This window comes from Sorex fumeus, unplaced genomic scaffold (genome assembly GCF_029834395.1).
Source record: "Sorex fumeus unplaced genomic scaffold, SorFum_2.1 ptg000003l, whole genome shotgun sequence".
NCBI classification, from domain to species: Eukaryota; Metazoa; Chordata; class Mammalia; order Eulipotyphla; family Soricidae; genus Sorex; species Sorex fumeus.
The window spans coordinates 43713292-43736843 of record NW_026606060.1 but is presented as its reverse complement, the minus strand read 5'-3'; the positions used below and the strand labels follow the sequence as shown (position 1 = coordinate 43736843).

General features: G+C 37.0%; 1 protein-coding gene and 1 non-coding gene across 2 annotated transcripts in view; both read right to left on the bottom strand.

Annotated features, from left to right (window-relative positions):
* Nucleotides 1–23552, bottom strand: part of CFAP54 (cilia and flagella associated protein 54) — a 363910-nt gene that overhangs the window by 289406 nt on the left and 50952 nt on the right. Inside the window, exons 10-20 of the mRNA XM_056119478.1 lie at nucleotides 16014–16195; nucleotides 15767–15932; nucleotides 14325–14410; nucleotides 12615–12749; nucleotides 11082–11232; nucleotides 9536–9559; nucleotides 7971–8023; nucleotides 6715–6843; nucleotides 6214–6337; nucleotides 835–921; nucleotides 617–738 (exon numbers count right to left, since the gene is read on the bottom strand). Coding sequence (XP_055975453.1) covers nucleotides 617–738; nucleotides 835–921; nucleotides 6214–6337; nucleotides 6715–6843; nucleotides 7971–8023; nucleotides 9536–9559; nucleotides 11082–11232; nucleotides 12615–12749; nucleotides 14325–14410; nucleotides 15767–15932; nucleotides 16014–16195 — 1259 coding nt within the window. The remainder of the gene's footprint in view (nucleotides 1–616; nucleotides 739–834; nucleotides 922–6213; nucleotides 6338–6714; nucleotides 6844–7970; nucleotides 8024–9535; nucleotides 9560–11081; nucleotides 11233–12614; nucleotides 12750–14324; nucleotides 14411–15766; nucleotides 15933–16013; nucleotides 16196–23552) is intronic.
* LOC130029310 (small nucleolar RNA SNORA22) lies at nucleotides 14567–14696 on the bottom strand. The gene has a single exon (XR_008793309.1). It is a non-coding gene; the product is annotated as a small nucleolar RNA SNORA22 (small nucleolar RNA).

Here is a 23552-nt window from a genome sequence, read left to right as displayed (position 1 = left end):
ATCCTCTTACTAACATACAAATACTTTATGTTACTCTTTATCATAACAGCCAAGTCACTTGCAACATGTCACTCACTGAGCCAAAACACTCAAACTTTTGTGGCATCAGGGCAAAATATTAAAAAATCCTGTAACTTGAAATATGACTTCCCTCAGTAATTTAAATTCTATAAGCAACAAATAATGAATGTGCAAGATCAAAGAATGTTGAACGTAAAATGAGACAACAATGAAGTCAATAAATTAGTCACATCTGAAAGTTTCTTAACTAAAAGACTATCTCTGCATCAATTCCATAAAAACTGATGTATTACATTGAAATAACCATTTAAGGTCTAGAATTTCCCTCTCCAATTTCTCCATATTTTATTTGGCTCTCCAATGTAGCTCACTGCTAAAGAATGAGAATACAGTGAGTGACTCTCATATCAGGAGACTTCAGAACTAGTGATATCAACTAAATCTTCCTGCTCAGAACTATTCTTCTAAGACTAAATGCAATTAATCTGAAATTCCATAATATATTGTTAAGGAAAACAGGCTTTTTGCAATGAAATCAAATAATTCATTTCAACAAGAAAATGTCAGAACTAAATGAGAAATAAAATATTATTACCATTAAAAATTCTTGTGAAAATATGCAAGTTGCATCTTTCTCAAATATTAAAAGAGCTTTCTGAATCAAGAAAATTGCTTTGGATATCTTATTCTTCCTTATTTTATTCATTACAGTTAATTCTGAAAAAAAATAAAAGAAATGAAATATTTTACCAAAAAGGCATTAAAATTATCCTTACAAGTTTTAGAAATACAGATTGTCCCAGTTTTAATTACCTGTAAAACAATCAGGGTTTTTGGATTGTTTTAGCTTCTCTGGAGCTCTGGTAGGTACGTTTTCGCTAACTTCTGGAATCTGTAAAACTGACAAGGAAATTTTCATTACAATTACATTTATGTCCAAGAAAGAAGGCATTTCTTAACATTAAAGAACAACTATAAAATTTTATATTTCAGTAATAAAAAAATTCAAACAACTATTTAAGTAGTTTTATTATCAAATACACCTATTTACTGTATTTATATATGGAATGTAAGACTTTTTAAATCATAAAAAAATTATTTTCTATATAATCTTAAATAAAATAATGAAGGTTGACAAATAAATGAAAAGTATTTTTGTTCAAAGTCCTTCTTCATAAAGAATAAATGATAGGTCTAGATACTAATCAATTGCCAAAATCCTGCCCTTTTCATAGAAAATGCTTTATCCATGGTTCCTTCAGAGCTCTGGGCGTCACGTGAAGGCCTCCACTTTCCTCTGCTTGTGATTGATAAAATTGAAAATACCTCAAGATTTTAAGCTAACACACAAATTATTACCAGTTGATTGTGAACAAGGAGAGAGGTCCTGGAGTATAAGTGAAACTGATGACCAAGGACCTTTATCCTCCCAGGAATGGAGGAATATAAATGGGAAGAAAGGATAAAGCTATGCTGGGTCTGAGAGATGGTAACTGCTTCACTGATTTCTTATTTTTCAGGCCTGGTCCTAAGAGTCCTAATGATATTTGTCTCTGTACATCAAAGGATGTACCATAAACTCCTCTGCGGGGGGAGGGGAGCAGGGTAAGGGCATGTGGGGGGTAGGCTAACTATGTGCACTGATACATGTCACTATGGGGTGGTAACTGATAAGTGAAATGATATCTACAGACATCCTTAGTAAATGTCCATAGTAACCTTACAATAAACTCCTTTTGTGGGGGTTAACTATGTGTGCTAATGTATAGAAGACACCATAGGATAGTAAATGATTGGTGAAATGATGTCTACAGACATCCTTAAAAGGTGTAAAATTTCTGGTGGAAAGTGTACTCTGGTAAAGGAAAAGGTGTTGGAGCATTATGTGACTGAAACCCAATCATGAAATCATGAACAACTTTGTAACTGTGTATCTCACTATATCACAATAAAAAGATGTAAGGTTATTTTAAAGGCAAAGAATAAGGTGAATGTATTCTTCATGGGGCTAGCAACACACATAGAAAAGCAAATTCATTCTGAGTACCTAGTGTACTAGAAGGGATACCTGAGGACAAGAAAACATTCAATATACATGAGATGAGTCATCATTTGATATCCCTGTCTCTACAGGCAACCATTGGTTGCAATGTCCTGAAGTAAGAATAACAAAAGCAGTATGTAGGGATGAGGAGTTTGATAGGAGTGTACAAGGTTGAAAGAACAAGTTATCATCTGTGGTATGTTGGAAGTTAATAAAGACAAAGATATCAAAAATATTAAGACACTGTAAAATAATAATAACTAGCTCCATTGGGCTGGAGCTATAGCACAGCGGGTAGGGCGTTCACCTTACAAGCGGCCAACATGGCCGACCCGAGTTCGATTCCTCCGCCCCTCTCGGAGAGCCCGGCAAGCTACCGCGAGTATTCGATATGCCAGACACAGTAACAACAAAGTCTCCAATGGAGACGTTACTGGGCCTGCTCGAGCAAATCGACGATCAACGGGAGGGCCTTTACTTTTTACTTTTAGCTCCATTTAAATTTGGGCCCAAGTCTACATTACATTCAACAGACTTAAGTTTTTTATAGATAATAAGTCAAAGGGTAGTTTCATCTTCAATTATTTATGGATGACATTTAAATGATCTACTTAATCTATTAGTAAAAAACACCTTTTATCGACTAAAGAAGAAAACATAGCTACTTGTTAAAAGTGATGGCTAGTTTTCTTAAAGAAAATCTGACAGAAGAAAGTCATTCACAGCTTGCACTCCCAAGCCCTGTCCTCTCTTGAATGCCTCTGCCTTTTCTTACTCTGGAGAAGAACCATATTCTCTTGAACATGTATGCCTCTTTTCTCTCCCATCAGTCTTTCTTAGTAAATTTTGTTCAATAAAAACTCCCTTGCTTCACTTTTTAATTTAAATTAAAAAAGTCATTCACATTTTGAAATAACTCTTCAAACTAAGAATGTTCATGGTTATTATCCTAATGTTGGTTCATGATTATTTTTCTCATCCTGCTAGAAAAAAACATTACCATTATCTTAGTCTACATGCAAGGACTCAGATCTAGTTTATTATTTTATTATTTATTTCTTACATATGAATAACAAAGTCAAGTAAATTTGTTATTCATGATTACCACTGGCAAATTTTTGTTTATGTTTTTGTCTCTTTACCTAGCAATTAAAGAAAAAAATAAGTCCACTCATCTATACTCAGGTGCTGCTGTCAAAAGATGCCTTTCTACGTTTTTCAGTAGTTTTCAGGATAAGAGATAAGCCCCTTTCAAGACATAAGTGATCTACCTGTCTAATGATATTTTATATTAACTGTCTAGCTACCTGATCTTTTGAGGACAAGGTTTTAAAACAATTTCAATGTTCAATATAAATATAAAAGGATTGCAGAAAAGACAATATGCTACATTGAATAAGTTAGATAAAAGTAAAGTAAAGTAAAGGCCCTCCCGTTGATCGTCGATTTGCTCGAGCGGGCCCAGTAATGTCTCCATTGGAGGCTTTGTTGTTACTGTGTCTGGCATATCGAATACTCTCGGTAGCTAGAAAGATAGAGAAGGATAAATACTGTGTCACTTATTTGTAAAATCTAAAAACATACAATGATCAACTCATAGAAACACTGTTGAGTAACTATGTTGAGTAACAGTTGCTATGATTTGGGAAAGTAGGGAGATATTGGTCAAAGGGCACAAACTTCTATAATATAAGCTCTGGGCTCTAGTAAACAGCAGATGATTATAATTAGTAATACAGTATCAGATGTAGATCAAATCAACATGACATTTTATGCCAAACATAGCTTAATAAATTGAAAAGGACTTACACTCAAAACATAATTAACTAACATTTGATTAATTATACTTAGCAGTATGGAAGATATGACATCTGAATGAAATTTGTTGGGGTTTTCAGTTATTTTTTGAAGGGTGTCACACCTGGCAATGCTCAGGGATTATTCCTGGCTCTGTACTCAGGGACCACTCCTGGTGTTGTTTGGGGATCATATGCAATGTTGGAGACTGAATCTAAGTCAATGGCATGCAAGGCAATTGCCTTATACACTTTACTATCTTCTTTATTTTTCTTTTGTTTTGGGACACACCTGGCAATGCTCAAGAGTTATTTCTAGGAAGCTGGAATAGAGAAGGAAAGGAATCACTAAGTCAATGATGGTTGTAGGGATCATTCAGGATGGGAGATGTGTGCTAAAAGTAGATAAAGGACCAAATGTGATAACCTCTCAGTATCTATATTGCAAAGCATAATGCCCAAAAGTAGAGAAATAGTATGGGGAAATTGTCTGCCACAGAGGCATAAGGAGGGTTGGGATGGGGAGGTATACTTGGGACACTGGTGGTGGAAAATGTGCACTGGTGGAAGGATGGATGTTCAGCCATTGTATGACTAAAACTCAAACATGAAAGCTTTATAACTATATCTCACAGTGATTCAATAAAAAAATAAAAATAAAAAGATTACTTCTAGCTCTGCACTCAAGAATTACTTCTGGTGGTGCTCAGGGGACCATATGGGAGACTGAGGATCAAATCCAAGTCGAATGCATGCAAGGCAAGTGCCCTACCCACAGGACTATCACTCCAGCCCCCTGAATATAATTTAGATAGACATAAGAGTCATATAAGTTACAGTTTCATTTTATAGTGATCAGTAATTTTTAAATGGGAAAATAATAGTTATACAATATAAAATATCATTAGACATTCATTCACTGTATCACTGTCATCCCATTGTTCATCGATTTCCTTGAGCAGGCACCAGTAACGTCTCCATTCGTCCTAGCCCTGAGAGTTTAGCAAGTGCCACATTGGAGGCTCTTTCAGGGTCAGGGGAATGAGACCCATCATCGTTACTAGGTTTTGGCATCTCAAATACGCCACGGGGAGCTTGCCGGACTCTGCCATGTGGGCAGGATACTCTCAGTAGTGTGTTGGGTTCTCTGAGAGCGAGAACTAGATAATAAGAGGTCATGCGGCCACATTTGCAGCCTCGCGATTCCGGAACTTGGTCTTATAGTCTCTGAATTTTGGCTGTTGATGGAATTACACGGCGTGGGGGGAGAAAGGGGCAGTTGGTGGATTTAACTGTCTAGCTACTGGAAAAATCATTAGACATTACTGTTATATAAGCAGTAAGCCATAAGTAACTTGACTATAAAAATTAAATCTTGCATATAACCCTTTTTTAAACCTATGTTCAATTCTATTTTGAAAGTCAAGTAAATTTGTTATTCATGATTACCACTGGCAAATTTTTGTTTATGTTTTTGTCTCTTTACCTAGCAATTAAAGAAAAAAAATAAGTCCACTCATCTATACTCAGATGCTGCTGTCAAAAGATACCTTTCTAAGTTTTTCAGTAGTTTTCAGGATAAGAGATAAGCCCCTTTCAAGACATAAGTGATCTACCTGTCTAGGTCTATCTGCCAGTCATTCTCCCATGTGTGCTCTTTACTCTACTCACAAGAAAATTCTCACAGATTTTAAATTTTACAATACAATCATTCATAGTAATGTCTTCACTTCACAAAACAATTGCTCCCAATTTTACATCTTCATAAATATAACACTTGCCAGATTTGTAAGTCAGCTATCATCATTTCCTTAAAGCTATTCCTGACTTTCTGTGTAATATAGGCATTTCTTTTATATGTGCCTGATAATATTGAGTACATTTATATGGATTTTATTCACCTCAATAATCAAAGCTGACTTACCTAGAAACTTAAAATTAGAGACTGTACCTTGTTTGTAGCAAATTAAGTATGGTTCCCCTATCTTATACAGTGCTCAAAAAATGTTTGTTTGACTAAATTAACAAAATATAATCACTGTAACTCGAACATAATTAAATTTTTTTAGAAGTATGCTGAGTTTCTGTACAAAGTATGAAGAAATAATGAAATAATCTTTATATTAATTAAATAAATAAGAAAATAATAAAATCTATCTGGGAAACAAGAATATAATTTATACATTATTATAAAATTACAAAAATATATTATGTATAATACATATTATATAATCTATCATTTTATAAATTATTATAAAATTATAAACACATACATAATACATATGTTTTATATTTATGTATGTTTTTTAACTTGTCTTAAACTGATTCAGAATAAACTTTCAGAAATATTACCATTCAATTTATCAAGGAGCAAAGTGGCTATTCGATGCTGAGCTCGAATTAGTTCAAGATGCAAATCCATAATGAAAGTATTTGTTGTAACTGGTTTGTAAATGTCTCCATCAGCATGGGGGTACTTTGGTTGAAGAAAAGTAAAAAGAAAGAAATTAAAAATTTTAAATACAGTTGTCAAAACACACTAGAAGTAACTATCCTATTATTTTTATTCAAGTTATCATTTACACTTAGTCATTAAATTCTGCTCACATATCAACCCTTTGCAATCTGTTTTATGTATGAATAAGTCTAATTTTTTAATTAATCAATGGTCTCTTCAATAATAAATTCAAAGATCCTCACTCTTCTTGATTTCATCCTAAAAAGGGGGAATATATTTCTGACTTATGAGAATAGAGTAATCATATTTCATGCCTTGCATATCGATCTGCAAGGCCAGTTTGCTTGCTAATGAAGTTAAAACTTTTATCAAATGTAAGATTTTCCCATTCTTACCTTGGTATAGCAGTGGTCAATTGCTGATGATCCATTGGACAGGTTAGTTAACATGCAATGTAAATTTATTCCATTAATTGTTTTGTCAAGAAGTGTATAAGCCAAAAATAATTGTTCTATGGGTTTTTTCTGAAGTAATTTTATAAACAAAAAAGAAAATAAAAAGAGAAAATCATATGCAATATTCCAAACTTCTTTTAACATAATTTAATATCAAAAAACAAATTTAAGTAATCTAATTAATACCAACAATGATCTACTTCTAAGTGTATTTGATATTATTAAATGTGACACTATTAATAAATGTGAATCCACTAAGTTCAAATCCACTTACTGTATAACTTTGAGCAAGTTTGAGTTAGAAGTGAAAATGATCGTTGTGATCACATCAAACTGAGAAACTCACATTCACAATGCTGAGTCAGGAACAGAACACACAGTGGAAACTATATAATTGTTAAATTAATCCACTCTGTCACTGTCACTGTCCTCCCGTTGTTCATCGATTTGCTCGAGCAGGCCCAGTAATGTCTCCATTGTGACACTTGTTACTGTGTTTGGCATATCAAATACATCACAGGTAGCTTGCCACACTTTGCCTTGTGGGCAAAATACTCTGGGTAGTTTGCCTGGCTCTCTGAGAGGGGCAGAGGAATCGAACCTGGGTCAGCCAGGTCAGCCGCGTGCACGGCAAAAGCCCTACACGCTGTGCTATCGCTCCAGCCCTACCCTAGAAAAGCATATATGTCATAAAGGTACTAAAATGCCTGGAACTTAGAACCACTATAAATTCAGGACAGGAGTTATTCCTAGACTGGGAAAGGCAACATAAATGGAAAATCTAAGTTTCAATTTTTATTAGCAATGTCTTGTTTCTTAAGCTAACAGATGGAGAAATGGAATTCATCATAATATTTTCTTTTTTTACCCTGGAGTCCAGGTCTATAGGAGCCCCATTAAATTTTTTTAATTTTATTCCCTATATTTAAAGCTTATTTTTCATAGAAAAATGTTTTCAATTCTTGTAAAGTAATACATTCTCAAAATTTAAATACTCAAAATTAATTCTCCCATTCAAGTACTAACCAGGTCTGACTCTGCTTAGCTCTTGAGATCAGACAAGATTTGGCACGTTCAGAGTGGTATGGCTATAGACTCAAAATTATTTCTATAATTAACTATTACACACTTAGATTTTTAATATTATTTGAAAGTTAGAACTTTTTTAATTGCATTTTATAAACTATGTATAATACCTTTAATATTGGAAGAATTTCTGGACTCCCTTTTGGAGTCCTAAGGAATTCCTCTATCCTTTTTTCTGTAGATATGCATGAAAAAGAGAAGGGAGAAAGGAAACAAAGGAGGAAAAGAAGAGAAAGTAAGAGGAAGGAAAATAAGAAAGGATGGGGGGAAAAGAGAAAAAATAAAAAGTCATGAATCAAAAAGTTGTGCTAAATTGGTTATCTTTTTAAATTAGGTATTAAATTAAGAAGATTTCAACACTTGTAATAAACTGACTACAATAATTCAACAGTTATAATAAATTGTTCCTTCAACTAGTTAAATTTTACCTTATTAAATTTTACCTTATTATAATTTAAAGTCATCTTACAACGCAACAAGTCAAATCAATAATTCATGATACCTTTATTGCAACAAGATAATATTATGGAAAAAGATACTACACTGTCTCTCTCTATATATAGATACATGTATGTTATATATAGTACATATATAATATACATATATATTTATATATAGATATGTATATTATAAGTAAAGTAAATATATAATATAATACATATGTGTATATATATATAAATCCACAAAAAATAGTCATAAAATAAGTGTAGAAGCCTAATGAATTTGAACAAATATCAGATAAAATGATTCTGAAGAATAAAAGCACTAAATTTATTCATGTGACAATGTTAGCTTCCTATTTATTCAGAATTCAAAATAAACAATAAAAGCCTATAAGCATCTATGAAGCAAAATAACATGATTATTATGCAAAAATTACTGTGCTTTTTGCTTGGTATGCCAATAAGGTGATGTAAACAACTGGAAAAGTAATAAGTATCTAGATACCTAAATGAGAACAACCCCTCAATATATAAATGTAGAAGTTTTCATATTTATAAATGAATTGTGTTCCAATATCGATTATTTAAGAAAAAAATAAAGAATAAGTACAATAAATTACACTTGACCCATTTATAATTAAACAGTATAAAACAATGATCTCCCTAATCAACTAGGAAAAAAAATAGATCAAAGAGTAGAATTAAACAATAGTTCAAAATGTTTTGTTGTTTGGTTTGGGGCCACACCCAAAAAATGCTAGAGCTACTCCCAGTTCACTGCTTAGGGGTCTCTCCTAGCAATGTACCATGAAGTACCAGGGATTTAACTTGGGCCTTCCAATACAAATACAAAAAGCTCTCCAGATATTCCAATCTGAGAAGCTTTTTTCCAGCTCTTGATTATTTTTTTAATTAAATATTGGGTCGTTTGGTTCCCAGTAGCAGGTAATTCAAAGAATTTCAAACAGTATAAAGAGGTCTTGGGAGTAATTGTTTTTTCATGCTCCTGGCAAATACAAGCATACATCTTTTCTGAAAAAATTTTTTAAAAAACTATTAAAGTACTTCTACAAAATATGTAGCAAATGAAATGTCCACCATACAATCAAACATCACCAAGTCACTTAACTGAAGAACTCAATGTAATAAAAGTAGAAGAAATAACAGAAGTTAGATGACCTTTCTGGCTTGTCAGTCTCACTCATCTGGAAGCTTTCTAGCAGTAATCCAACCTCCCAGTTCTCTAAGGCCCATTTCTCTGCTATGGGTGCCAAAAGGTCCGTCACTGGAATAAGCCCTCAACCAATAACTGTGCTTCTCATGAACTTACTATATTCTGCATGGCTTTCTGTTCTTCTCTTTCCCACTTCTTCAACCATGCTTTTCCAGATAAAATCCTAAATAAAACACTTCACTCAATTCCTTATCTCAGACACAACTTCTGGCAGAATGAACCAAGGTTCGTTCAGGTTGACAGCACCTGAAACTCACTGAAAATTCTTACTTCACAAAAAAGTGGATAACAAGGCATTAAATGCTTCCAGAGTAAATATCACCACCTTTGTAATGTTCTTATCAAAAAAATTGGCAAAAATTCTTTTTCACAAAAGATCACTTGAGTTTATGCAAGCCTCTAGAACAAACTACCAGAAGAAACACAAAGATACAGACAAATCCAGAGACTTACTTTTAAGTCTCCCAAGTGCCCTAATATTTGGTTACTTGAGCGGATATAGAAAGATAAACAACTACCATAAAATCTCCACCTCATTTTCCAAAGCAACACAGAGGGTTTACCCAGGGTTCACTTTTAATTGGGCACAGTTCACTGTGAGGGACGCAGGCAATACTGCTCAGGTACTGTGGTGCAGGGACTACCTGGTCCTTGCAACGCTCAGAGGCCTCCAGGGCCATCCCCAAGGATGCTCGAGAAAACATGTGATCTTCCATACACCCTAACCCTGCACTGAATCCCCAGTCTGCCACCTCCTTTTCTGTATGTGCCACCTAATTCTGAGAGTTCAGGGATTCAACCACAAGAAGAATAGCAAAAGGTCTTAGCAGAAAGCTGTCCTTTCAGTGAAGGCACCTGGAAGGAGAAAAGGTAGCAGAAAATGGTAGGGACAGGAAAAAAGGGGAAGTGGATTAAAAAAATGAGGACAAAAAGAAGAGGAAAACGAAGAGAAAAAGAACCAATGAAGGAAAAATAAATTTAAAAGAAAGGGATCAGAAGAGAAGAGAGATTTAGAAAGGAAATAAAATGTAGAAAGATGGGGGTGGAGAGATAGAACAGTAGGCAAGGCACTTGTCTTGCACTAGCTGATCCAGATCAATCCCTGGCACTACATATGCTTCCCTCAAGCAGTGATCTCTGAGCACAGAGCCACGAGTCATCTCTGAGCACAGTCAGATTTGGCTAAGAAAACAATTAAAAAGGTAGAGGGAATTTGATCCATCCAACATGTGTTCACGTATTGACTCCTGCTGTATGAGAGTGTGGTGGATGCAGTTGCACGCACCTTGCATGCAGTTGACCTAAATTCAATTCCCAGGACCATGTATGGTCCCCCAAGCCCACTAGGAGTGATCCCTGAGCACAGAGACAGGAGTAAGCCCTGAGCACCATGGTGTGTAGACTAAAAAAAAAAAAATCTGCAGTGAGTCACAAGACTCAAATGTGTATTTTCCATTAGGAAAAGTTATCCTGTTTTCTAAATTAAGCTTAAATACCTTCACATGCCCATTAACCATCTATATTTTTTTCATCCAATATCTTACCTAGAGACTTTTTAAACCTTCTTTGGGGGTTTCCTAAAAACTCCAATATTTCACTAATCCGTAATGTGACTTCTGCCACCATCACGATGTCAATGTCCTCCATTCTGTAGCATTGAATTACTTCATTGATCTGCCACAGAAGATAAATCCACTAAAAAAAAAAAACATGCAGCAAAATCAATTCACAACATATTACACATTATGAGAGTTACACTTTCTAAAACTTAGTACTTCATAGAAGTCACTACCTTCTAATCCTATGAAAGGATTACAGGCATCTCTCTCCATATTAGTGCTTCTTAACTATAAAATAATATGAAGACTTTTGATACTAATAAGATATATCAGAATGCTTCCATAAATTCATTTAATTTCATAGCCTCATATCCATAGTCATCATGGAAAATTGTTAACATTAATAGTATAGATCAGTGACAATTATCTTCTCAAAATTCTCATCCTCTTTTATTGCTTTTTTTTTTGCAGGGATCACACCTGGCAATGCACAGGGGTTTACTCCTGGTTCTGCACTCAGGAATTACTCCTAGCAGTGCTTTGCTTACTATATGGGATGCTGGGAATCGAACCCGGATCGGCTGTGTGCAAGGCAAACACTCTACCCTCTGTGCTATTGCTCCAGTCCCCAGTTCTCATCCTCCTTAGGCAGCTGTTATCTAGATCTTCTAAAATAGTGGGGAAAGAAGATGTTTCAGACTCCACACTTGGACCTGCTTTTTATGTGCATATCCCTAAAGCTTAGTACATAAAATTATCATTTCACTTTGCAAGTTAAAATAAGAAAACAGTATTTATGTGCCCAAATCATTACTTTTCAGAGTACATGATACAATCAGGGAAGGCATCCTAAAATAGTTCATCTTAGGAGATCTCAGAATCACAGGGGATTACATTGTTATTGAAATATTTTTTCCTAAGTTTCCCACATATACTGTTCTCCTGTGCAACTTTCTCCTTTCCATGAGAGCTCCATAGAAATAGTTTATATATTATTGCAAGGAAAAATAAATCTGAAAGTCTTTGCTTATTTCTTTGTAGTTTCGAGTTTTAACCATCTTAATGAATTTATTCACACTCATGTGACCTCAGGTATACTACATTTATTGCTAACTTTAAAATCTGAAATATTCCCCGCTCCCTGAAGCTAAATTGGAACAAAAGTTCAAGACCTACACTTACAACTCTCACTCAGTATCACATACAAGGGGCTGGAAATAGTACAGGGAGTAGGGCATTTGCCTTGCGTGCAACTGATCCAGGTTTGACCCACAGCACCCCATATGGTCCCCTGAGCATCGCCAGGAGTAATTCCTGAGTACAGAACCAGGAGTAACCATTGAGCACCATAGGATGTGGCTCAAATCTTCCACCTACTCCCCCCCTCCCACACACACACAAAAATGTACCACATATAAAGAGCTGTAGTGATATGAGTAGATAAATGGGAAAACAGATTTGAAATATTCATCTCAACTTAAATTAGAAATAATTAAAAAATAAAAGAAAAAAGAATACTTTATTAGAACTGATTTTCTGGGTGAATTTTGCATAGTCGTTTTTTGGTATATTGAGCCGTTGAATTCCAAATTTGCATTTCTGCCAGAGGAACATTATCATGTCCACAACGATTTCTTTATCAGGCTGAATATCCTGAAAATAAAAATGGCAAAGTGACATGAATAATAAGATATGGAGATAGGTATCATTTCATATGTACCAGGCAACATTCATAGAGCATTATATACACTGCAATGGACTGGGTATTTATGTCTTCAAAATTCTGTGTTTTCCTAACTTCTATGTGATTGCATTAGAAAATAGAAACTTTAAGAAGTAATCAGGCAGAGGGTGAGCCCGCATGAATGGGAGGGGCGTGGTGTAGGCTCTTATTAAAGGGACACCTTACCCCCACCCCAGATTTTCTCACACTCTCCAGGTGGAGTGCCCTTTAAGATCCAGGGTGGGGCTCTCACCACATATTTACTGGAGCCATGATTCCAGATTTCTCAGACTCCATAACTGTGATAAGTAAATATTTTCTACAGAAGCTTGCTGATTTATGGCATTTTTGTTATAATGACCAAAATGAACTAAGATATATATCAAGACATTTAATCTCATAATAACCCTATGATGGGAGTACTAGTAATCTCATCACCATTTTAGAGATGAGCACATGATGAACTGGCTTTTCCAAGCTGAAAGGAATAGGAAGTAGAAAAGGTAGGTTCACATGCAAGAAATCTAACTCCAGAATCCTCATTCTTAAGGAATGCTGAAGGCAGTTTCTGTCTCTCTGCAAAGAAAGGCCCCAAATATTCTTAGGCAAGTATGCACACCAATCAGTCCCATCCGAATTAAAATTTTAAGACCTTCTGTCTTTTAAAAATGTATATGCTAAAACAATAACATTGTGGTGGGGAGAGAATTAGGAAAGAATCTAAGCAAGAGAAGACAGACAGGAAGAAACTAAACAGAACATTACATTTGAAACTAAATTCCTCTCTTTCAAAAGCATAATGCCTGCCCAAGCTCAAACATAATCTAAGAAACCCTGAAGAAATATAAAATTGTATTACACTGAAAAGTTCTAAGTCCCTCACTGTGTTTCAATGATCTGTGAAGTTAAGGCAATGCTTTGAATTGGGTTTTCAAACTTCTTCAAAACAATAAAACCAAGTTTTCAATGAAATTTCATCCAAATCTCAACACTGTATACAAACCAACTAAAAACAAATTAGCGTGTTATTACCCAAAGTTCCCAAGGAACCTCAAAGAAGCCCCTAGAATACCTGGAATTATTCTCTTTTAAATTCAATGCTGAACTAGGCTGACTTATATTTTCAAACCCATAAGTCATCATTTCTAAATACTGCTCACTTTATGCGCAAAATTACACTAAATAAGAATCATGCTTTATATTCATGGAATGAAAAACAGTATTTCATTAATAGTATTATATCTTCATTAAAACTACTACCTCATTCCTTTCATTATAAGTTTGTCAAGGAGTTCCTCAATAAAGTATAGAGAGATGCAAAAATATAATAATAATAAGAGACTTAACATTACAAATCAAGTTATAATTCAAATCTCTTAGGTTAACAAATAATATAAAATTTTGTCAAAACACAATTCCTTTTGATATTTTCTATCTGTATTGAAATTAAATATACAATAGCCTCCTTTGACACTATTAAAAATTATTCTAAATAACTATCTCACCTGGGGACAGTTACAAACACAGGAATACAACACTGCTGCTAGATGGAAAATGTCTTCTGAATATGTACAAGTCTTCATGCAGGTATCTTAATTCAAAAAGAAGGAAAAAATTGAAACAAAAAAATGACAAGCTTTTAAATACATAAAATGTACAGAATTAGAAATTCTATAAAAGTAAAAGTAGCACAAATGATAGCTGTGCAAATATCATGGCAACAAGACATTTTCTTTATTTCTCCTTATAATGTACTGATTCTGTTAATACACTTAAAAGGATAGTCCTTTCGATGCAAAGATAAAGAAGAGGCATTGCTCGAGCACAGAGTTAAAACCAAGACAACTACAAAGCACACTTGAGTGTTTACTGTGCAAAAGACATTTTAAATGTTTCTATATAAAATCTAAATGGGCTTTAGTCCAATTAAAATAAACCCTTATTATCATGAATCTGCATGCCAGCTATGTCCAAAATAGAACTAAAGAGGACTATTATATTACAAACATATAAAATATGGCAGCAGAAAAAATAGAAAAAATATCTATTCAGAAACCACTAGAAGAAAACTGCATCGTTTTAAGCATAGCAATTGAGCTGCCATGTGACACATGAAGAACATGATATAACGATTTTAAAATGAAATCTAAAAATGTCAATTGGATTACCAAAGAGGCTTCAGAATTTTTAATTATGCACACTAACATTTTTTAGCAGTTCCTACAGTAGGGCCAAAGAGATAATTCAATGGACTGAGCATTTGCAAAAAGCACACTTTGCATGCAGAAGGCCTGGGTTCAATCCCTGGAACTGCTTGGTCCCTTGAACATGGCAAGGATGAACCCATGCGCATTTGTGGGTGTGGACAAAAAAATCAAAAACCAAAAACAATGGAGGTCAGAAAGAACACAGTTGTTAAAGTGTTTACCTTTTATGCAGCCAACGCTGGTTTGGTCCTTCATACTGCTGATGGGCCCTGGAGCACTCCCAGGAGTGGCTCCTGAGCACAGAGGCAGGAGTAAACTCTGCCCCCCCACACACACATACACACACATCCTACAATAGAAAATGGCTCTCCACTAAAAAGAGAGATCATCAGATCAAACTTTACCAAAGAGAATGAAAGCCTTTTGATTTACTGCTTTTGCTACCTCTCACTTATCAACAAAGCTGCAAATAAGTAGATTCTCATTTGCCTTTCAAGACCTTTGCTCATGCATAAATCAAGCATCCTCACAAAACTCAGAAGCCTGTGAGATCTGACTCTTACTTGAACTTTATCTCCCACCATCAATTCTCAAATTCTAGCACCATCAACTATACTCCAACTCTTTACCATTCTTCCAACAATTAGCATACTCACTTACTCTTTGCCTCAAATATTCTTTTCCTCAGTTAACTTATAAAAATACTTAAAAAAACTTAATTTTTAAAAACAAATACTCACTATGCAAAACATATTTTTTTACAAAATCTTGAGCTGACAGGCCTTCTTTGTAGTTCTCCAAAGGCAGGATTGTACCTCTGTTTTTCTTTATATTGATTAGAGTTTCTACTACAACAAGAAGAATTAAATCCTTCTCTGCTTTCTTTGACTCTGGCTCATCCCGCCCCTAAGAGAAGTCCACAGTTAGTAATTCGATGTCATCTAAACAAAATAAAACTGAATTTGTGGATTTTATTATCTATATCACCTGGAGAAATTCAAGAATCTGCCCAGCTGAAGATTCAAACAAACTCCATTCCTCATAGTTAAAAGCAAATTTTGCAAATTTCAAGGCTGCGTCCAGAGAAATAACATTTTTTCCCCCTATAAGTAGCTTCAAAAAGGATGTCACAGGAAAATCAAAGATTCCTTCTTTGTCAGTATTTGATACTGGAAAAAGAAAAAGAGGTTTGATATCATTTGTGCAAATAAATATTTATTAAATATTAATGATCAAATACTTTCAGACACTGGGAAAACAACCACAAAGAAATGAGCACAATCCCTGCCTTTACAGAGCTTGCATTCTGAAGGGGCAGGGACAGGGATAGAGCAGAAATTTCAGCAGGCAAACACAGACAGAGGAAGAGGCACAATGCAAGGATGTCAAAGCAGATCTGCACAGGGAAAGCCATCAGGAAGGCTACCCAGAAAATGGGATTCAGAATCTTCCAGGGAATCGGCAACCATTATCAAGTCACCTAAGTCACTAAGCACTACAGATCTACAAATCTAAAGCACCAGAACAAGAGCTGAAAAAGGACTACAGCAGTGCTGGAGGATAGTACAGGGGTTAGGGTGCCTGTCCAGTAGCCAAACATCACCAGATGTAGCCCTGGAAGACTCTGAGCACTGCTGGGGTGCTGAGTATCCCCAGCACCAAAAGACCTGAAGGCTGGAATTCTCAGACCAATGCAGTGAAATTCCAACTCACTCAGGTGAAAAGAGTCAGAGGTGGGGACCGCCCAAACCTCCTGAGCATTCCTTGGGAGGCCCCAAAACAAATAAATGAATAAGTAAATAAATGGACATAGACCTCTGAAAATCATCATTACCTATCTGCATATGGTAATCGATGTTAAAGAAAAAGCACAAACTGACCGTGTCAGGACTGAAAAACCGTAGGTTTCACATAGGTTTCACAGATATTAAAAAAAAAAAATAGCTAAATAAAATCAAATGTCTTCAAGGAAATACAATTTACCAAACTTCTGGATGATTTTTTTAATGAAAAATTATCATTTATATCTATGGGAGAAATGTAATCTATAGTTTTTTTTAAAAGCCTTTAATAAAGAAAATTCCAAGTCCCAATGGCTTCATGAGTAGTCAACCACTTGATCACTTGATCACTTGACTTCCCGTTAATCGTCGATTTGCTCAAGCTGGCGCCAGTAACGTCTCCATTTGTCTGTGTCATGTGCTACTGTAGCCCAATGGCATCTGTTTGTTCTAGGAACACGAAGAGCCTCAAACCGATCATTCATGATCTTGATGAAGAAGTCTGACCATCTGGTAGGTGGGCAGCCACGCGGTCTTTTGACATCCGGTGGAATCCAGTCGGTATCGGCTCTAGTCCAGAGGTTGTCTCTAAATCTCATTACGTGACCAGCCCATCTGATTTTTGACTCCTTGGCAAACAAGACAGCGTCCCTGATTCTTGATCGTCCACGGAGGTCGAAACTCCGGATTCTTTCTCTCATTTGAGTGAAACATGATACTCCAAGAATAGCTCTTTCAATTCCTCTTTGGGAGACCCAAATAGCATTCTCAATCTGTTTGCGTAGGGCCCAGGTCTCTGAGGCATATGTTAATGTAGGAAGAACAGTGGAATCAAAGAGATGTGCCCAGAGCTGGAGGTTCTTCATCCTCTTAGCTTTGACACTCTTGAAGGTGTTCCAAGCCGCTCTCTTCCTCCTGAGCAGCTCAGGTGCCAGGTCATTTGTCATGTTGACTTCTCGACCTAGGTATACATAAATGTTGCATTCGGAGATGGTCGTTCCGTTGAGAGCGAATGGGGCATCAGGAACGAGGCTGTTTTTCATAAACATTTTCTTCGTAAGATTCAGCTGTAGTCCGACCTTTCCACACTCACGGTCGAAAGTCAGCCAGCATTTGTGCCGCTTGGCTAATGTTTGGTGTTATTAGAACAATGTCATCAGCAAAGTGGAGGTGGTGTAGTTGCCAACCATCTATCTTCACTCCCATTCCTTCCCATTCCAGTCGTCACATGATGTTCTTGAGGGTGGCACTAAAGAGTTTCGGTGAAATGGTATCACCCTGCCAAACCCCTCTCTTGACATCATTGATTATTTCTTTGTAGAATGGTGAGATCCTGGTAGTGAATCCGTAATACAGCTCACGGAGGATCCTGATGTATTGAGTTTGAATGCCCTGATTGGCTAGGGCTTCAATGACCGCTTCCATCTCAATAGAATCAAAGGCCTTCTTTAAATCAATGAACGTTAGACAGAGTGGCATCTTGAACTCCCGAGAAACCTCAATGAGCTTGGTTATCATGTGGATATGGTCGATGGTGCTGAATCCTTTGCAGAACCCGGCTTGCTCACATGGTTGTCCTTCATCTAGTGTTCTGCCAATCCTATTCAGGATGACTCAAGTGAACAACTTGTACATGACAGACAGTAGGCAGATCATTCGCTTGCGGTTGCCTGAGGCATGTGCCAAACCACATTGGCGAATAAGCTTAAGAGTTTTCGAAGACAGGCATTGTTTTGTGGCTATCTCTCTCTTGGCATTCCTCGCACAATCATGGAGGTACTGAACCAGTATTCTTCATCATTGTTGTCAACAATGGCATTTTCCCATGTTGCAGCAATAGTGCCAAAAAGCTCCCAGTTGGTGGTTGTTTTGGGAGTTCTCTTTTGAAACTTTGCAGCCCTTTTTCCCCGCTCTGTGAAATAGAATTTTGCACGAAGGAGACGATGGTCCGATCCCGTTCGAAATTTTGGGACAACAAGCGCGATATCGGTCAGGCAAAACCATCCATTGAATATGATGTGGTCTATTTCGTTGTGGAACCGTCCACCGGGAGACTCCCATGTCCAACATTTAGATTCTGCCTTCTGGAACTGTGAGTTACCATGGATGGTCTTGGTTGACATGATGAACTCAGACAGTCTCTCACCCTGTTCATTCCATTCTAGGCCATGGGTCCCAATGTGGAGTTCTTCGGCTGATCTGCTCGGTCCTATCTTGGCACTACCTCCACTACCCAGCCGCTGCCACGCTCCAGGATGCTTTCCAGATCATGCAACACATAAGATACTAAATACCCATCTTCTAAAACTGCCATACCATATTTGATAGGGTTCAAATATGGTTTGAACCGTGGGAACACCTACAAGGGCGATTAGAGGCCGCCCCAAAAGCCTCTATTCCTCTCAGAGAGCCTGGCAAGCTACCAAGAGTATTCCACCTGCATGGCAGAGCCTCGCAAGCTCTCCATTGTGTATTTGATATACCAAAACCAGTAATTACAATGGGTCTCACTCCCCGACCCTAAAGGCGTCACAGCGTTGAGAAGGATGAGAAAGGAGAGGCTGATAAAATCTCATGGCTGAACTAGGCTGCCACAACGAAAGAAGACAAAAATGATCACCTGTACTTTCAATACATGTACGCTAGCATCAGGTGCATCCATCGAGGACCTGATGGTACAAGCGCAAAAGATCAACATTGGTCTGACCGAGACAAGAAGGCACCAATCTCATCATGCCATTTTCGACACTGGAGAAGAATTGTTCCTCAGAACATATGATAAAAGAGGTGTCAGAGGTGTCGGTGTCCTTGTCAACATGAACGTGGCCATGAACATTGATTCATTTGAATGCCTAACAACCCAAATCAGATGTTTACATTTGAATAGATGTGGCTCATTGCCAGCAGTTTCTATCTTCGTTGTCTATGCACCAACATCCAATTATGATGAAGGAGAAATTGAGAAGTTCTACATGGAGTTGGAGAAGTTCTGTAAAGAAGACCACACCTTCTACAAGGTCATTGTGGGTGATTTTAATGCCAAGATAGTCAACCACTTAGGAGAAAATAATACCAATCTAACAGAAACTCTTTAAGATAATAAAGAGCATATTTCTCAATTACTTACATGAAGCCATCGTGACCTGGAGAAAAAATCTAGAAAAAAGGCTATAGTGTAAGAAATAAAATATTTCTCATTAAAGTAGGAGCAGAATTATTAAAAGTTGCCAAAAATTATCAAGCACCAAGAAATCACTTCCAAATTAGATTTACTTCCAAAATATAGAATCATATATATTAGGTAAGCAATTATGTAACTTGCCATATTAATAGAAGTAGAAGAGGGGACCCAGGGCTGCCCACCATCCCTGAGCCTCTTCCCGTCTGTCCCCAACACCTGCCCGGTCTTCTCCCCTCACAGGTCAGTCCAATTCGAGACCGGGATTCTGCTTTCCAAGCGCATGCACCCCAGGCATCCTCTGGGACCCTGGGCTGCCCACCATTCCTGAGCATCTTCCCATTCTTCCCCAACACCATGCCCGGTCTTCTTCCCCTCCCAGGTTGTACCCCCCACATACACCAGGTACCCGTAGAGGCGTGACCTCTTCAGAAGTGGACATGGCCTAATTCTTGGCCACGTGGCTGCAGATAATTTACATTTGAATAGATGTGGCTCACTGCTGGCAGTTTCTATCTTCATTGTCTACGCACCAACATCCAATTATGATGAAGAAGAAATTGAGACGCCATGCCCGGTATGGTATCTCATACCCAGCAATCTTGTGTAACATCTCAGTCTCCGTAACAACACAACAAGATAAAGCACTGTAGCACTGTCCTCCCGTTGTTCATCGATTTGCTCTAGCAGGCTCAGTAACGTCTCCATTGTGAGACTTGTTACTCTGTTTAGCATATTGAATACGTCACAGGCAACTTACCAGGCTTTGCCTTGCGGGTGAGATACTCTTGGTAGCTTACCAGGCTCTCCAAGAGGAGCAAAGGAATCGAACTCGGGTCAGCCGGGTTGGCCGCATGCAAGGCAAATACCCTACCCACTGTGCTATGGCACCAACATGAAGAAACAACGCAAATCCTCACCATGAGGAGAGGACGATGAAAAGAATTCAGAATCCTCATTAGGTGTTACTCACTTAAGGGAGCTCTCTGAGAAAGAATTCAGATATGAAGTAATGAAGATGTTCAATGAACTCAATGATATAGTGAGACACATATCCAGTAAATTAAAGGACATAAAAAAAAATCGAGAACATACGGGAAGAAATGAGAGCAGATTGGAAAGCTACACACAGAAATGTCACAAATAAAAGATTCCGTAGATGAAATTAAAAAACTCAGTCTGTGCCCTCAACAGTAGATTGGCCACAGCTGAAGACAGAATCAGTGAGCTGAATCAGTTAGTTTCAGCTGCACGAAGGCTACAGGCAACAACAAACAATGGCAAGAGACCTCAAAATAGCTCTCGAGCAAATCAGAGTCCTAGGGAATGATTCCAAGAGGAACAACATTAGAATGTCAGGGAAACAGTCCCAGTGAAAAAGCCACGGTTAAACAAATCATTGCTGAAAAGTTCCCAGAGCTGAACAATGCATGCATCCAGATTCAAGGAGCCCAAAGGGTACCAGCTAAAAGAGACCCTAACAAAAACACTCTGAGACATATCATTGTTAGAATGATGGATGCCACCGATAGAGATACAATACTGCAAGCATCAAGGTCAAAGAAGGAAATCACGTACAAAGGAGCACCTCTTAGAATCACAGCAGACCTATCAGAGGAAACCCTCCAAACCCGAAGGCAATGGTAGGATATAGTGAAAAAACTCAATGAAATGAATGCTTCACCAAGAACACTTTATCTGTCAAAACTCTCACTCAAACCTGAAGGAACAATACACTATTTTCTGGATAAACAACAGCTCAGGAACTTCATAGGCTCAAAACCAAACCTAAAAGAAGGGCGAAAAGGCTACTGTAAGACTAGACAAACACCTACAAGCACAACAAACCCTTACAGAAAGATGACACAAAAACTATAACAATAATCTTTCTCAGCATCAATGGTCTAAATTCACCAATTAAGAGACACAGAGTGGCAAAATGGATTCAGAGACAGAACCCAACATTCTGCTGTCTACAAGAAACACATCTGAACAATCACAACAAACACAGACTCAAAGTCAAAGGATGGAAAACAACCCGGCAAGCAAACAACCCCTTCAAAAAAGTGGCCTTACTAGTATTGGACAACATAGATTTCAAGTTGAAAAAGATTAGAAGGGACAGTAAAAGTCATTTTTTATTAATCAAGGGATATGTACAGCAGGAAGAAATCACACTCCTAAATGTATATGCACCCAATGAGGGACCAGCCAAATACCTACAACAACTGCAAATACCTACAACTACAAACAGACCTTAAGAAGGACATTACAAGCAACACAATAGTACTTGGAGACTTCAACACTGCCTTATCACCCCTGGATAGATCAAGAAAATTAAAACTCAGCAAGGAAATAATAAAATGGCTCTGAAGGATAAAATAAAAGACAGGGGGCTAATAGATCTATACAGGACTTTATAACCCCCCCCGCAAAAAAAGAATACACATTCTTTTCCTGTGCACATGGAACATTTTCCAAAATACACCATGTGCTGAGCCACAAAGCATACCTCAACAGAATCAAGAAGACAGACATTGTATTAACTATCTTCTCAGACCAGATGCACTTAAGATAGAAGTTAATCATGTACAGACGCAGAAAACCAAATCAAACACCTGGAAATTAAACAACTCAATGTTGAACAATGAGAGAGTCAGAAAAGAAATCAAGGAAGAAATCAAAAGATACCTGGAAACAAATAAGAACGAAGACACAAGCTACCAGAACCTATGGGAAGCAGCTAAAGCCATGCTAAGAGGAAAATTTATAGCTCTGAAAGCATTTCTCAGGAAAGAAGTAAGGGCCCACATAAACAACTTGATTTCACAGCTCAAGATCTTAGAAAAGGACCAACAAAAGGAACCCAAACCAGGCAGAAGGAAAGAGATCATAAAGCTTAGAGCAGGAATCAACGACATAGAAACCCAAAAAAAAATCTGAAAGATCAATGAAACCAAGAGCTGGTTCTTTGAGGAAACCACTAGCAAGACTCACAAAGAGAGAGAGAGAGAGAGGGAGAGAGATAGAGAGAGAGAGAACCCTAATATACCAAATCAGAAATGAGAAGGGGGATATCACAACAGAAACCAAAGAAATTGAAAAGATCATCAGAGACTACTTTGAAAGTCTGTATGCCACAAAACAAGAGAACATAGAAGAAATGGATAAATTCCTGGATTCCTATAATCTCCCAAGGCTGAATCAAGAAGATCTAGAATGCCTTAATGTCCTATTAATATCAAGGAAATTGAAACTGTAAACAAAAGTCTTCCCAAAAACAAAAGCGCAGGTCCAGATGGATTTACTAGAGAATTTTCCCGAACATTTAAAGAGGACCTATTGCCAATTCTTCTCAAGCTTTTCCAGGAAATTGAAGAAACAGAAACTCTCTCAAGTAGTTTTTATTAAGGTAATATCTCTCTAATACCAAAAGAAAACAAAGACACCACAAGAAAAGAAAACTACAGGCCGATATCCCTGATGAACATGGATGCGAAGATTCTCAACAAAATACTAGCAAATAGAATTCAACAACTCACCATTGTCACTGTCACTGTCCGCCCG